At 40.5% G+C, this 11,363-nt stretch overlaps 1 protein-coding gene across 1 annotated transcript; it reads right to left on the reverse strand.

Moving 5' to 3' along the window:
* Positions 1-1,295: 1,295 nt before the first annotated feature.
* METTL16 (methyltransferase 16, N6-methyladenosine) lies at positions 1,296-10,847 on the reverse strand. The gene is made up of 9 exons (XM_050333569.1): positions 10,622-10,847; positions 10,324-10,523; positions 7,982-8,122; positions 6,853-6,968; positions 5,939-6,081; positions 5,099-5,168; positions 3,614-3,703; positions 2,560-2,733; positions 1,296-2,462 (listed from the first exon to the last, which is right to left on the reverse strand). The coding sequence occupies exons 1-9, from the start codon at positions 10,747-10,749 to the stop codon at positions 1,845-1,847; spliced, it is 1,680 nt and encodes a 559-aa protein (XP_050189526.1). The 5' UTR covers positions 10,750-10,847; the 3' UTR covers positions 1,296-1,844.
* Positions 10,848-11,363: the final 516 nt, after the last annotated feature.

Genomic DNA, 11,363 nt, shown 5'->3' on the forward strand with positions numbered 1-11,363 from the left:
GCGACATTCAAACCCAGCCCCGCCCCGGCCGGCGGGAGGGCGGCCCGAGCGGCCGCGGGGAGCGGGCGGGAGGTGGGGAGGGTGCTCCCCGGAGTGCCGTCATCACAAAGCCCGGGTTGTCTTCGCCAAAATAGGCCTTTGCTTAAGCGGCGCTCGGGAGAGCGCGGTACTCGCGCTGTGCAGGTGAGAAGCGGAGGTTAATTAAGGAAGGCGACGGCGTCTGCTTCGGCAAAACAGGCACGCCACGAGCACACGGGCCTACCTTGTAGAGGTGCTTCATCCTTGTGGGGAGATGGCTGAAATGTTAAACAGAGAGCGGCACAAAGGACAAACAGATCTCGCTTAGTGGTTCGAATGGCTCAGCCAAAATAACAGCTTCAGATTCTAAAAGAGCAGGACTGGTTTTATCTCTCCTCAGTGACAAGAGCATCAGAGCAATTCAGTGAAAATTCTGCAATACCCAAAAAATGCATGTCTTTGTCCATCACCCAAAAGAGTGCTAAAACCATGATATCAAAAAATAGGGCTTTTCCAAGTTGCTTTTGAGTTCAACTTAAGGAAACATACTATTCCTTCCAGAAATATCAAGAACTAAGGGTGAATGTTCAAAGTGGCTCCAGAAGCATGAACACATGTAGTTATTTCCTGCTGTCCACCACTGCTATGTATTACTCTGGGTAACACACGCACACATGCTCCACTCTCAGAAAAACCTTCTCTCCATGTTCTGCACATCTTTACAGAGAGATGGATCACAGCTTGGAAATCTGCATTATGGGAAGCAGCACCAGTGCTCATAATCTCAAACACATACACACACCCTCTCTGAGGCATCGAAGATCCATGTCCTTCAGCCTCCCTTCTCACAGGAGCAGGTCATTAGCACAGAAACACTGGGAAAACAGATAGTAACAAAAAGGACTGGCAAGTCACATGTGGAAGCAACAGCCTTCATTCCAGTTGTCTTCCTTTGCAAAAACCTAAAGCTTCTGTACCCATCTTTGTCTTGCGGAAAGAACTTCTGGCCCTCAAAGATGAGCATGTATTCTCAAGTCTTGTCATTAAAGCAATCACTTAAGGTTAAATGGAAACAAAATCTTTTAAGAATAGTGCTGTCGTTTCAGGCAATTATATCTGAGTAAGTGTAAGGAATGGCCTAAGGGTAGAGTCAACATATTTAAATCCTCTTTAAAATCAAGCAGCTCAAAAAGCTTTTGTTGTTAAAGTTTACAAAACCAGATGCTAACAGTAGGCCCTTCTGTGTTTCAAAGCCCAAGCACCAGACAAGTACAACATGCACTTCAATTATTTTAATGTATTGACACTTGGAAAATGTATCCATTCTGCAACTGCGAAGACCAAAAGTTAAATACATTAAACAGAAAAGGCATACTGAAATCCTTTGCTGAAGACTCCTCACTGCAGAAAATAATTCCCACAGCAGACTAACCATTTCCTGTATTAGTATTTAAAAAAATATTGAAGAAAATATCTCAGTATTCTACTTAGAAACAATATATAAACCTATTGCGCCAGAAAAGACCAGAATAAGCACTGTTGATACTCAAAATGCTCACAGCATAGACATGTTTCACTTTAACATGTAGTTTTACAACTGCAGCACAAAATCTATTACTTCCCCATGACTTCAGGTCCATTGAAGTACATTTCATGTCCTCCTTGCAGCTTTGAAAAAGCTATTTAAAACATTAAAGGGGACATCTATATTAATACTACTCTTTTAAGGGGAAAAAGTCAGGTTTTGCTCACTGACATTTTTAATTAATTAAAAATAGTTTACAAAATTTGAGGACAGACCTACTCTACCGAAGCAGGAAAATGGGCTAACTAGCAACCAGTCGAAGAATTTGGTTCCGTAAGTATGTGCACAGCTGGTTCATCAAGTCTCTGTTCTGTCCTTCCACCCAGTGCATTTCTACTACCACATCATTTCCTTCTTTCTTCACATTCATTAAACACTTAAAGAGAAAACATCTACTAGTTTCTTTGGGGCTTTGTTCTTTTTCAACTGTCAGATTGCTAGCTTCCTCTGAAAGGCAAGGTTCCTCCTTTGCATCACCAGAACCTTTGCCAAGAGATGTTTCTCCCTGCTTTGCTTCCATCTCCTCTTCCTTCACAGGATCACTGTGTTCTTCTTTGGCAGCAGATTCCTCTGGTAGCTCATCACCTGTGGTCAACTGGACATCTTCATCAGGTGCCATAAACCCCATTTCAGAGTCTTCAGTCTTGGGGTTTTCACAGTCCGAATTGTTGCTCACACTCTTCTGGCTGTTCTTTTCCTCTTCCATTGCTTGCAGAATATCTTCAGAAGCTCGAGGAAGTTCTCGTAACTGCCTTATTCTCTCTCGTTTCTTTCTCCTCAAATGAATCCAGGAGTTTTCAATGGCAGTCACAAACAGGCTAACTTCATCTTTTCCACAGGGAACACGTTTATGCTGAACCTATTGCAGAAAACAGCAGAATTTCATTCAATCCTCTCTCTCACAGTTATTCTTTCAATTAGAATGTTCTTTTAACTTCTAATATTTCATACTGTACCTTCAGATCGGTGAGAATCTTCTCTACCCAGGCTCTGACGACAGCAATAGCTTCTACAGCATCCCAGCCCATAGCTGCAGCTTTGATGGATAACTCTTTGACTGTAGAAGCCAAGACCATAAATGTAATTGGTTTTCGTGGTTTTTCTAATTTTCTTCTTTTAGAAGGAGGTGACTAGAAGGAGAAAGAAAGAAAACAAATTACTAGTCTATGCATTATTAGTGGGGTGACTTTTGTACTCAGAAGACTATGATTCTCTAAGACATGAGGATTAAGAGCATAACGTAAGCCACTAAACAGTCATTCACACAGCCTGTTTTACTTCACACCCAAGAGTTTTAGACTAAAACCTTCTAACAGGATCATGCACTTTACAATAGCCTGATGGACAGAGGGAGTTTACCTTCAGATGTTGAACAAAAAGCTTCATTGGTTCCTTCAGACTATTAGCTCTCTGTGAGCTGAGAAAATGCAGCTGCACTTGGGAATAGAGGTCAATTGCTAATATCCACACTTTGATCCAAGTTCACTGAAGGTCTACTCGTGTCTTCTATAAGGTTGATTATTGTCTATACTATCTTCAAGTATATGAACATCCAGATCCAAAAAAGCAACTGGCTCACATTTAAGGTGAATGAGCTTCACTTATATTCATGTGGGCAAGTCTGAGTTAGACATGATCGTGACTATTTGGTAACAGAATCTACATATTAAAACTGAGTTCTCAAAAGGAAATTTAAATTAAAGTCCAGCCCCAAACTCAGCGCATTTTTATTACTACTAAACTGCTCTCATATTACAAATTATCCTTATTTTCACTGAAACCCATAGAAAGTTCCTACACTGGCTTCCTTTTCCCACCCTGAACATGGGTCACTCATGAATCGCTTGTAACAATTGCTAACAGACCACCAGCCAGCTAAGAAATCTCATTGTCTGTACAGCCCAGCACACCCAATCCAAAGAACAGTTTGTATCACAGTAGTTGTAACTCATTAGCTCCTTCCTAAGCAAGAGGCACAATCATCAAGCAAATCAGAATTAAGCTACTTACAGGTACTTGTACATCGTCATAGAAACTCCAGGCCAGTGCCCATCTCATGGTGCGTCCTTGACAGAATTCGGTATGAGTAACTTTAGGAACCTATGCGAAGAAGTAACACAAAACTTTATTTCAGATTCACAAACAACATTGCTTTACTGCACACATTTTGAAAGAAAGCATATTTTCTCACGACAGAAATGGAGATTCTTTCTGACGCAGCTCAGGGCCACCTGAAGTTGGTTAGTGCTAAGCCTGATACCAATGCCCACTTCTCTTTATCTGCCCCAGAAAAATCAAGTCTGCATTTACACTGCCTTTAAATCTAAAACTCAGATGTTACTGTTGTCTAGTATTTTCATGCATGGATGCTGTAAGGCATTATGTATGGTATGGAGAATGTGTTAAATACTAGCAAGGATAAAAATCAACCATCCCACTTCACTCTGAATTATCACCAGCTCCAGAGCATAAGCCCCAGGCCTGCATAGAAGGAGAAAAAAAAGGAAAAAAAAATCTGCTACTATTGAAAAACGAGAGGAAAAGATGTCTCTATACTAGAATTTTCCTATCTTTCTATCAAAATTTTCAATAAACACAGCAAATGTTAGGACAGTTTGAACAACGAGTGGACTTCCCGTAACATTTCTGCTGCATCCTAACCTGAACCACAACACAACATGTGCTTGGTTAAAACAAACATATTCTCAGCTCTGACACAATAAAGATTACAAACCTGAACAAAAAGAAAAATACAAAAGGAAACCTCAGCTTTCCTGTGCAAGGTTTGCAATGATTTCTCTCACTTTACTAGGACTGAGGTACAGCAGTTCAAGGACAGAGAAGAAAATCAGTTGCTTGAAATTTTGTGCCTAGCTCAGCATCTGCTTTTAGCACGGAATTTAGATTCCCTACAGCCTGTAATTCATCTTTCTGGGAACTGATTTTATCATGTATTCTCTTTCTTTCCCCCATATACAAGAACAGATCTCATGATCACTTTCTGTGTATGGAAATACTATGCTATGCTTCCTCCAGAAAGCCATCAAAATGAGAACAGTAGCACAAGGTTCAATTTTACTTGGTGCCTGAACTGTACACAAACAAAACAATGCTGTCACTTCAATCATGTTCCAATTTCTTTTATCAACCAAAATTGCTAGATTTCATGTTAGGTAAGAGGAAAGTAAGTTAGATTTTTTTTTTTCCCACAGCAACGCTGTTAAGGCTATTTTAAAGCAGGAATCCTGTAGGTTCTAGAATGGATGAAGACATGCTTCAACACGAGATAAAGACAAAAACCTGGAGACAGTATTTGCTACTTGTCTGTCAGCTTTGAACCTAGAATAATTAAATCTTAACTGTTTCCCTAAATAGACATTGCAGTTCCTTCTTGTAATAAAAACTCAGTAAAATAATTCAACAATAATTACCCACATGCACTGAAACATAGTATATATTGTATAGAACATGTACAGGGTATCTATACAAACTCACCCCCTGGATTCGAAGTTCTTCTTTCAGTGGTGCTAAACTGCATTTCTTCCCCAGCATGCAACTGTACCATCTGCAGAGAACACATTAACCAAGTGTTTTACAAAGAGAGATCAACTGAAAATGGCAACTACTAGTAAGAACTACTTGGAGCAGAAAGCTGTAAGAACAATAGGAGATTTAAAACCAAAACAACAACAAAAAAAACCACACGTAAAATTCTGGCAGTTGTATTTTAGAAGGATATTTAAAAAATAATAGAAAAAAACAATCTTCCAGAACAGCTAGAGATATTGACGTACAACACAGGGGGAGTGAAAACCTGATAGAAAACTGAACTGATGTACCATCTGCTTATGTTCTCCCAAAGAAGGCCTCACTATGTTTTTTATTGCAGCTTATGTTCACCCAAGACAATACAACAGTGCCCTTTAGTAAGCAAAGCTGCTAGTTACTAAAATTCAGCCAGCAAAAGATGGAAACTTTTAGGTAATGAACAGATAATTAGGCAATGTCACAAACCCTCCTCCATCCCAGAATCCCTTCAGAATGAGCCCTGACTGTCTTTAGCAAGTGTGTGCTATTTTAGCTGCAAGCTACAAGTGTCACTCACACAGGCTTTTTTTGTCTCCTGCTTTTAAATATCTCCAACAATGAGTTCTAGTGGTTTGATGCCCAGGAACAATTACTGATGTGCATATATCCTTAAACAAGCCAAACAGATACCAGTGGACTACAGCTACATACCTTAGTTAAAATATGATTTTCATATGATTTCTGCCAAATATGAAGGTAAAAGGTGTTTGGTTTGGTTTTTTTTTTTAACTGGAACAAAGCACTTACCGTAACCGCTTTTTAAGTTGAAGACTATCATGAATAATTCTTTTGACAAATTCTAGTTCTCCTCCCTCAGCCATGATTTCTGTGATCCCTCCTGTATTTACAGAACTGGGAGGGGGACGCCGTGGATTTCGAGAATTTACTCCCTGGATAAAAATAAAAAGGAACATTTGACATGAACATTTAATGAAATTTTGTCTGTTTTGTTCACTGCTTCCTAGCTCAGTCTTTAGTTGGTAGCAAACACCACCACCTCTGGTTATATTCCCCCATCAGAACCATGGGTAATAGACAAAGATACATTCCAAATAAGCTTAACAGTGAAATTGCTACAATCTCAAACTTAAGTAAGCTACTTGCCACACATCAGGATCCTGCTAACATGAATATGTGGTTCCAGTATGTGTAAGACATGTTGGCTACATGCATCTATACAATTACAAACTACAATGTTTAATTAAATCTTAAATCGTTATTCTACTGGCCTATATTATAGTTACATTTCTGGCTGCATTCAGTGGGTATTGCAAGACCTGCTCTGAGCTTTATGATTCTACATCACTAAGGAAACAAAAAATACAAATAAGCATAACAACAGAAACTAATTCCTCTGCACCACTGTTATGCAACAGGCACCTGATTTCAGATTTACCAGCTGTCTAGTTTCCAAACTAATTCTCTAAGACAGTAAGAACTTGTGCAATTCTACAGCTCATCCTCCACTTTCGGAAGGGTAACAGTTAAGTTTTCAAAACTCCCTTAGGGGCCATGGGGTGAGGAGGGAGAAGACTTAAATGCTATTTCGTAATGGTCTGTGATTTTCCACTCCAGCTTCCCCAAGTAAAGAGGTTAAATTGTTGCTACCTTCCCACTGACAGAATACTGAAGTACAGACAACATTCAGTTTGTTAGCTTACCTTTGCTTCCAACTGGTTGGCAAAAAAGGGAGGGTTGCACATGCAGAAATCATAAATGATCTCAGATTCTTCCTTCAGTGCATCCATTAGGAGTGTCTTCTGTGGTACCTTAACCACTATTAGAAAATGTGAATTTGGTCAGTAAGGAACTTCATATTCTATCTGGCACACCATATACGTTACACATTGTATAAAAACTGTACTTTCTAAACAATACTTTCTATAAAACACATGTAACAAACATCAGCATGCAAAAAGACTTCAGGTTAAGGATTTGCATAGAAACAGCTTGTATGTTTATACACAGCAGCAGAACCACGAGTCTGTTTAAAACAATAGGGACTGCGTGAGTTATACTGAGTTCTCCAATACAACCACAAATGAGCTTTAAGGCCTTCCAACTACAGGCACTTCAGCTTCACATGAGGCATGTTCCTTTGCCAGCCTTTTTTTCCAGTATAGTGAAACCCTCACACACCACTAAAAATCCTGTGATGGCAGCAGTTAACAGAAAACTCTCAGTACTCTCCACACCAAGTTCTGGATTTCAAGACTGGCATGGACATATCGTTCATAAGGACGCTTCCAAAATCCAACAGAAGCAAAGCTTTTATTTCAGAGCTGATAAAATGCTTTTTAGTACACTGAGTTCCTAAAGAAAGTTTTCCAAGATCATTCCAGACCAATTCTGGCATACTGCTATTTCTACCACAGACATTGTTAGGACCTCATTCAGAAACGAGGACAAAGAACTCCATCTGTACAAGATATGCCTATGTGGCAGTGTCACGCAATTATCCAAGGGGAGCACTCCAGGTCTCCTAGCAGCAGAAGCAGCACAAACACTAAGAAATGTTTCAGTAACAGACAAGAAATTCAGAGACAAAAACACCCCAGGGCGAAGTTTAACTTTCAGATTTTTGTAAGGAAGAATAGTTCTGTATCCACACATTCCATGCTAGATGAGCTGTTTTTTTGGTTTAAGCACACAAGAACCTCAGTAATATTCTGCTTCAGTAAAAACAATTGAGAGTGTATTTGGAAGGAACACAGATTCTGATACACCACTGAACACGGCAAAAATACGTCACAACGTTTGTACGCTGCTAAATACCTTATTACATCATACCTTTTATAAGATCAGACAAGTTATTCTGTTCCACATTCTTCTTGGCATAATTGAAGCACATGTCATCCACTTCTGTTGCAAGAAAATACCAGCCATTTAAAGTTGCTCCGAGTAATGGGTATATGCAAGATGCCCCTGTCCCTGCAGGAGTGAAAATCCATGAGAGAGGCAAAGTAAGTCTGGCGTTATACCCAGTGTGGCTGTTAACCATGTACTTTTTACAACAAAAAGAACTAACTTCAGAAAATGCTGATTACTGATCATCTACTACTCAGATCTTTAGTGAGCTTTATTTTCGTATTTTGAAAAATAACACTGTCAAATGTGCACTTTTAGTAACACTAAAAAATGTAATAATCTGGAATAAATTTTCTAATAAATTATCAACCTTGTTTTAAGCTATTTTTCTTCTGTGCAACAGTGATTGATTTATATACAGAAAGCCAAATACATTCTGGTTTTACTAAAGCAAATTTTAGCTTTACTACCACAAGTATATTTCTCTTCTGCATTTTTCTGTTATCACAAATAATTTACTTTGATGCATACAGCAACAACAGAAAAAATTCTGTTCCACCAGATTCTCTCTGATGTCCAAAACTATCAAAAAACCACAAGTATCAATTAAGATAACTAAAAAGACACATAGACAAAAACTTGGTAACAGAGACATGCTAGCACAAAATAATTACAGCATATCTACATGGTCAAATTACCAATATTTATTAAATTTAGGTTTAAAGGGAATGGATACAAAGAAGAGATATCCCACCACCACAAAACTTGAGTTTAGACATATATCAAGAGTCTGTTGTACTGACTTACTGAAATATCCATGACAATGTCTGTAAGTAGGCAAAAGCATGGGGTAATTTCCAGCACTCCTGTAATATGCCTCTTGGATGACTTACTGCTCTCCAAGAGTTGGAACATCAAAGCTCATGCAAACTCAAACTGAAGATTTTGCAGTATGTGGAGGACTTAAAAGGATCTGTCTTTTCCACCCAGCCACCGACTGTGACGAAGCTCATAGGAATCATTTCCAAAACTGAAAACTAATATCAAATGCGTAGAAGCTGGCTAAGAAATTTAAAAGTGATAAAAGGAAAGCAGTTGTGCACACAGCATGTGATTGATACAAACCTGGAATCCAGCACAACTCTAGCTAAAAATACAAGTCAGCAAATTTCAGGAGATAGCAAAATTCCAATATAAAAAGTCATGCTAGCAAAATGCCAAGAAAACAGAAATGTAAAAGCTGGCAGAGTTACCCAGATTCCTGAACTTAAGCTCTGAGGAAGTCAGTAATTTTAATTTTAATGCCAAGCACTAAAACACAGGTTAGAAATTAAATTCCAGCTTCTCTCAATTTCATTATGAGTTTTCTTCAGCACAAAGCAATCTTCAAAAACAAGCCTTTGAAACTGTAAAGGAAGATTCTATTGACAAAATAAAAGATGTGGACTAAATTCAAATGTACTACTAGTGGTGCCTTTTAAATAATCCATCTAGAATAACCAAAAATTTGGAATCTAGATGCCAATTTTATTATCTGTATATGGAAGTTCCTACAGAGCTTGCCTTTTCTTTTTTTATTATTTCTAACGAAAAGCACATTATGTGCTTCAGTGTACATCTTATAAATTCATAGCTCTACTGAGTAACTTTTTACATTAATCTGCTGCCTAATCCAAATATTGTCCTCCTATTATCCAATACTATAGACTGAAACTGGACAATATTACTCATCTGCTGATGCTTAGACCAGTTTAAAAAACATTTTTCTACAATAAACAGGAAATCTTTGACCACCTACAACCAAAATACAGCTTTGCTAGCATTTGCCCTGGTTCCTGATTAAGCCTTTTCTACAATTTGGCTCATGAAAATAGCTAAATTGAAATAAATTAAAATAAAAATCAGTTTAAAAAGGACAGATCATTCACCTGTCAAAATACCCATAAAAGCAGGAAAAATGTTATTAAATGGAACACTAGAAAATATTGCTATGCAACTCACAAACTCTCTTGTGTAGACATTCAAAAGCAAAATTAATAGATTACGAACTAAACAAAATTCATCAGTTAGAGCACTGAGAAGACACATCATTTTTTTTTTTTTTTTTAAATTCTTTTAGAATGACATTTTTGCCTGCATTAGTAGCAGCCTACTTTTTGTGTGCCACAGAACACTGCACTCAAGAGAATGGAAGGATCCGCAAAGCCAAAGTCAGAGCTTTTTGTATGTCAAACTTAACGTTTCCCTGTGGGTGTGTAACAGATTGTACCTGCTAGTGTCGCTGACGGGAAACAATGAAATAAACATTTTGTTTGGTCAAGTACCTATGTCGATGCCTCGCCTCAGCACCGGCTTCTCAGCATCCTGGTGGCCGATAAGATCCTCAACCCAGTGGATGTAGTTCAGCCTCAGGGGGACAGTGGGAATGAGCCTTTCCACGGGAATGTCGATGGTGAGCCCGAAATCCTCCTTCAGGAGGGTGCAAGTCAGAGCCCTCACCGCCTCGGGGTCTTTGAAATTCAGGCTGAAAGGCACAGGTAGCGCTTTTAAGGGCACACAGGCGGGCAGGCACCCATCCCATCCCATCCCATCCCGTCCCATCCCGTCCCGCCCCGGCCGTACCTCACCCTACCGGCGAGGGTGGTCTGCACGTGCTGCTGGAACTCGGGGTACTTGCCGGCCAGGTAGGCGAAGTCGGGCGGCTTGTCCTTGTAGCGGTTGCGGGCGTGCATGGACTTGTTGAGGGCCATGGCGGGCCGCGGCGGAGCGGGACGGGATGGCCGGGAACACCCCGCGGGATCGCCGGGAACACCCCTCGGGATCGCAGCCGCCCGGCCCCGCTCCCGGCGCGCACCGCGGCCCCGCGGGCCCTACCAAGCCGCGGCAGGCGGCGGGGGGGAGACAGCCTGGCACCGCCCCGATCAGACCATCGCCTGCCGGGCAGGGGGGGAGTGCCGTCTGCTGGGGCGGAGCATCGACCGACCTGTTTCCGTAGAATCATGGAATGTTGCGGATTTGGAAAGGACCTTAAAGAACATCTAGTGCCAAAGCCCCCTGCCATGGGCGGGGACACTCTCCACTAGACGATGTTGCTCAGAGCCCCATCCAACCTGGCGTTGAGCACTGCCGGGGATGGGGCACCCACAACCTTACCACCCTCCCAATAAATAATGCCATCCTAATATCCAGCCTAAATTTCCCCTCTTTTAGTTTGCATCCATTACTCCTTGTCCTGTCACTACAGTTCCTGGCAAAGCATCCCTGTAGCCTCCTCCCGATACTGAAGGTTGCCATGAGGTCTCCATGCAACCTTCTCTTCCCTAAACTGAATAGTCCCTACTTTCTCGGCTTGTCTTTGTAGGGG

Source organism: Myiozetetes cayanensis, unplaced genomic scaffold (assembly GCF_022539395.1).
Source record: "Myiozetetes cayanensis isolate MyiCay16 unplaced genomic scaffold, myiCay2020 scf5-8, whole genome shotgun sequence".
Taxonomy (NCBI): Eukaryota; Metazoa; Chordata; class Aves; order Passeriformes; family Tyrannidae; genus Myiozetetes; species Myiozetetes cayanensis.

Coding starts and splice junctions, on each gene's coding strand:
- METTL16 (XM_050333569.1), bottom strand. CDS start 10,749: ATGGCCCTCAACAAGTCCATGCACGCCCGCAACCGCTACAAGGACAAG. Junction 8,123..10,323: donor GAGGCGAGGCATCGACATAG/GTACTTGACCAA, acceptor TCACTCCTGCAG/GGACAGGGGCATCTTGCATA. Junction 2,734..3,613: donor ATGACGATGTACAAGTACCT/GTAAGTAGCTTA, acceptor TTCTCCTTCTAG/TCACCTCCTTCTAAAAGAAG.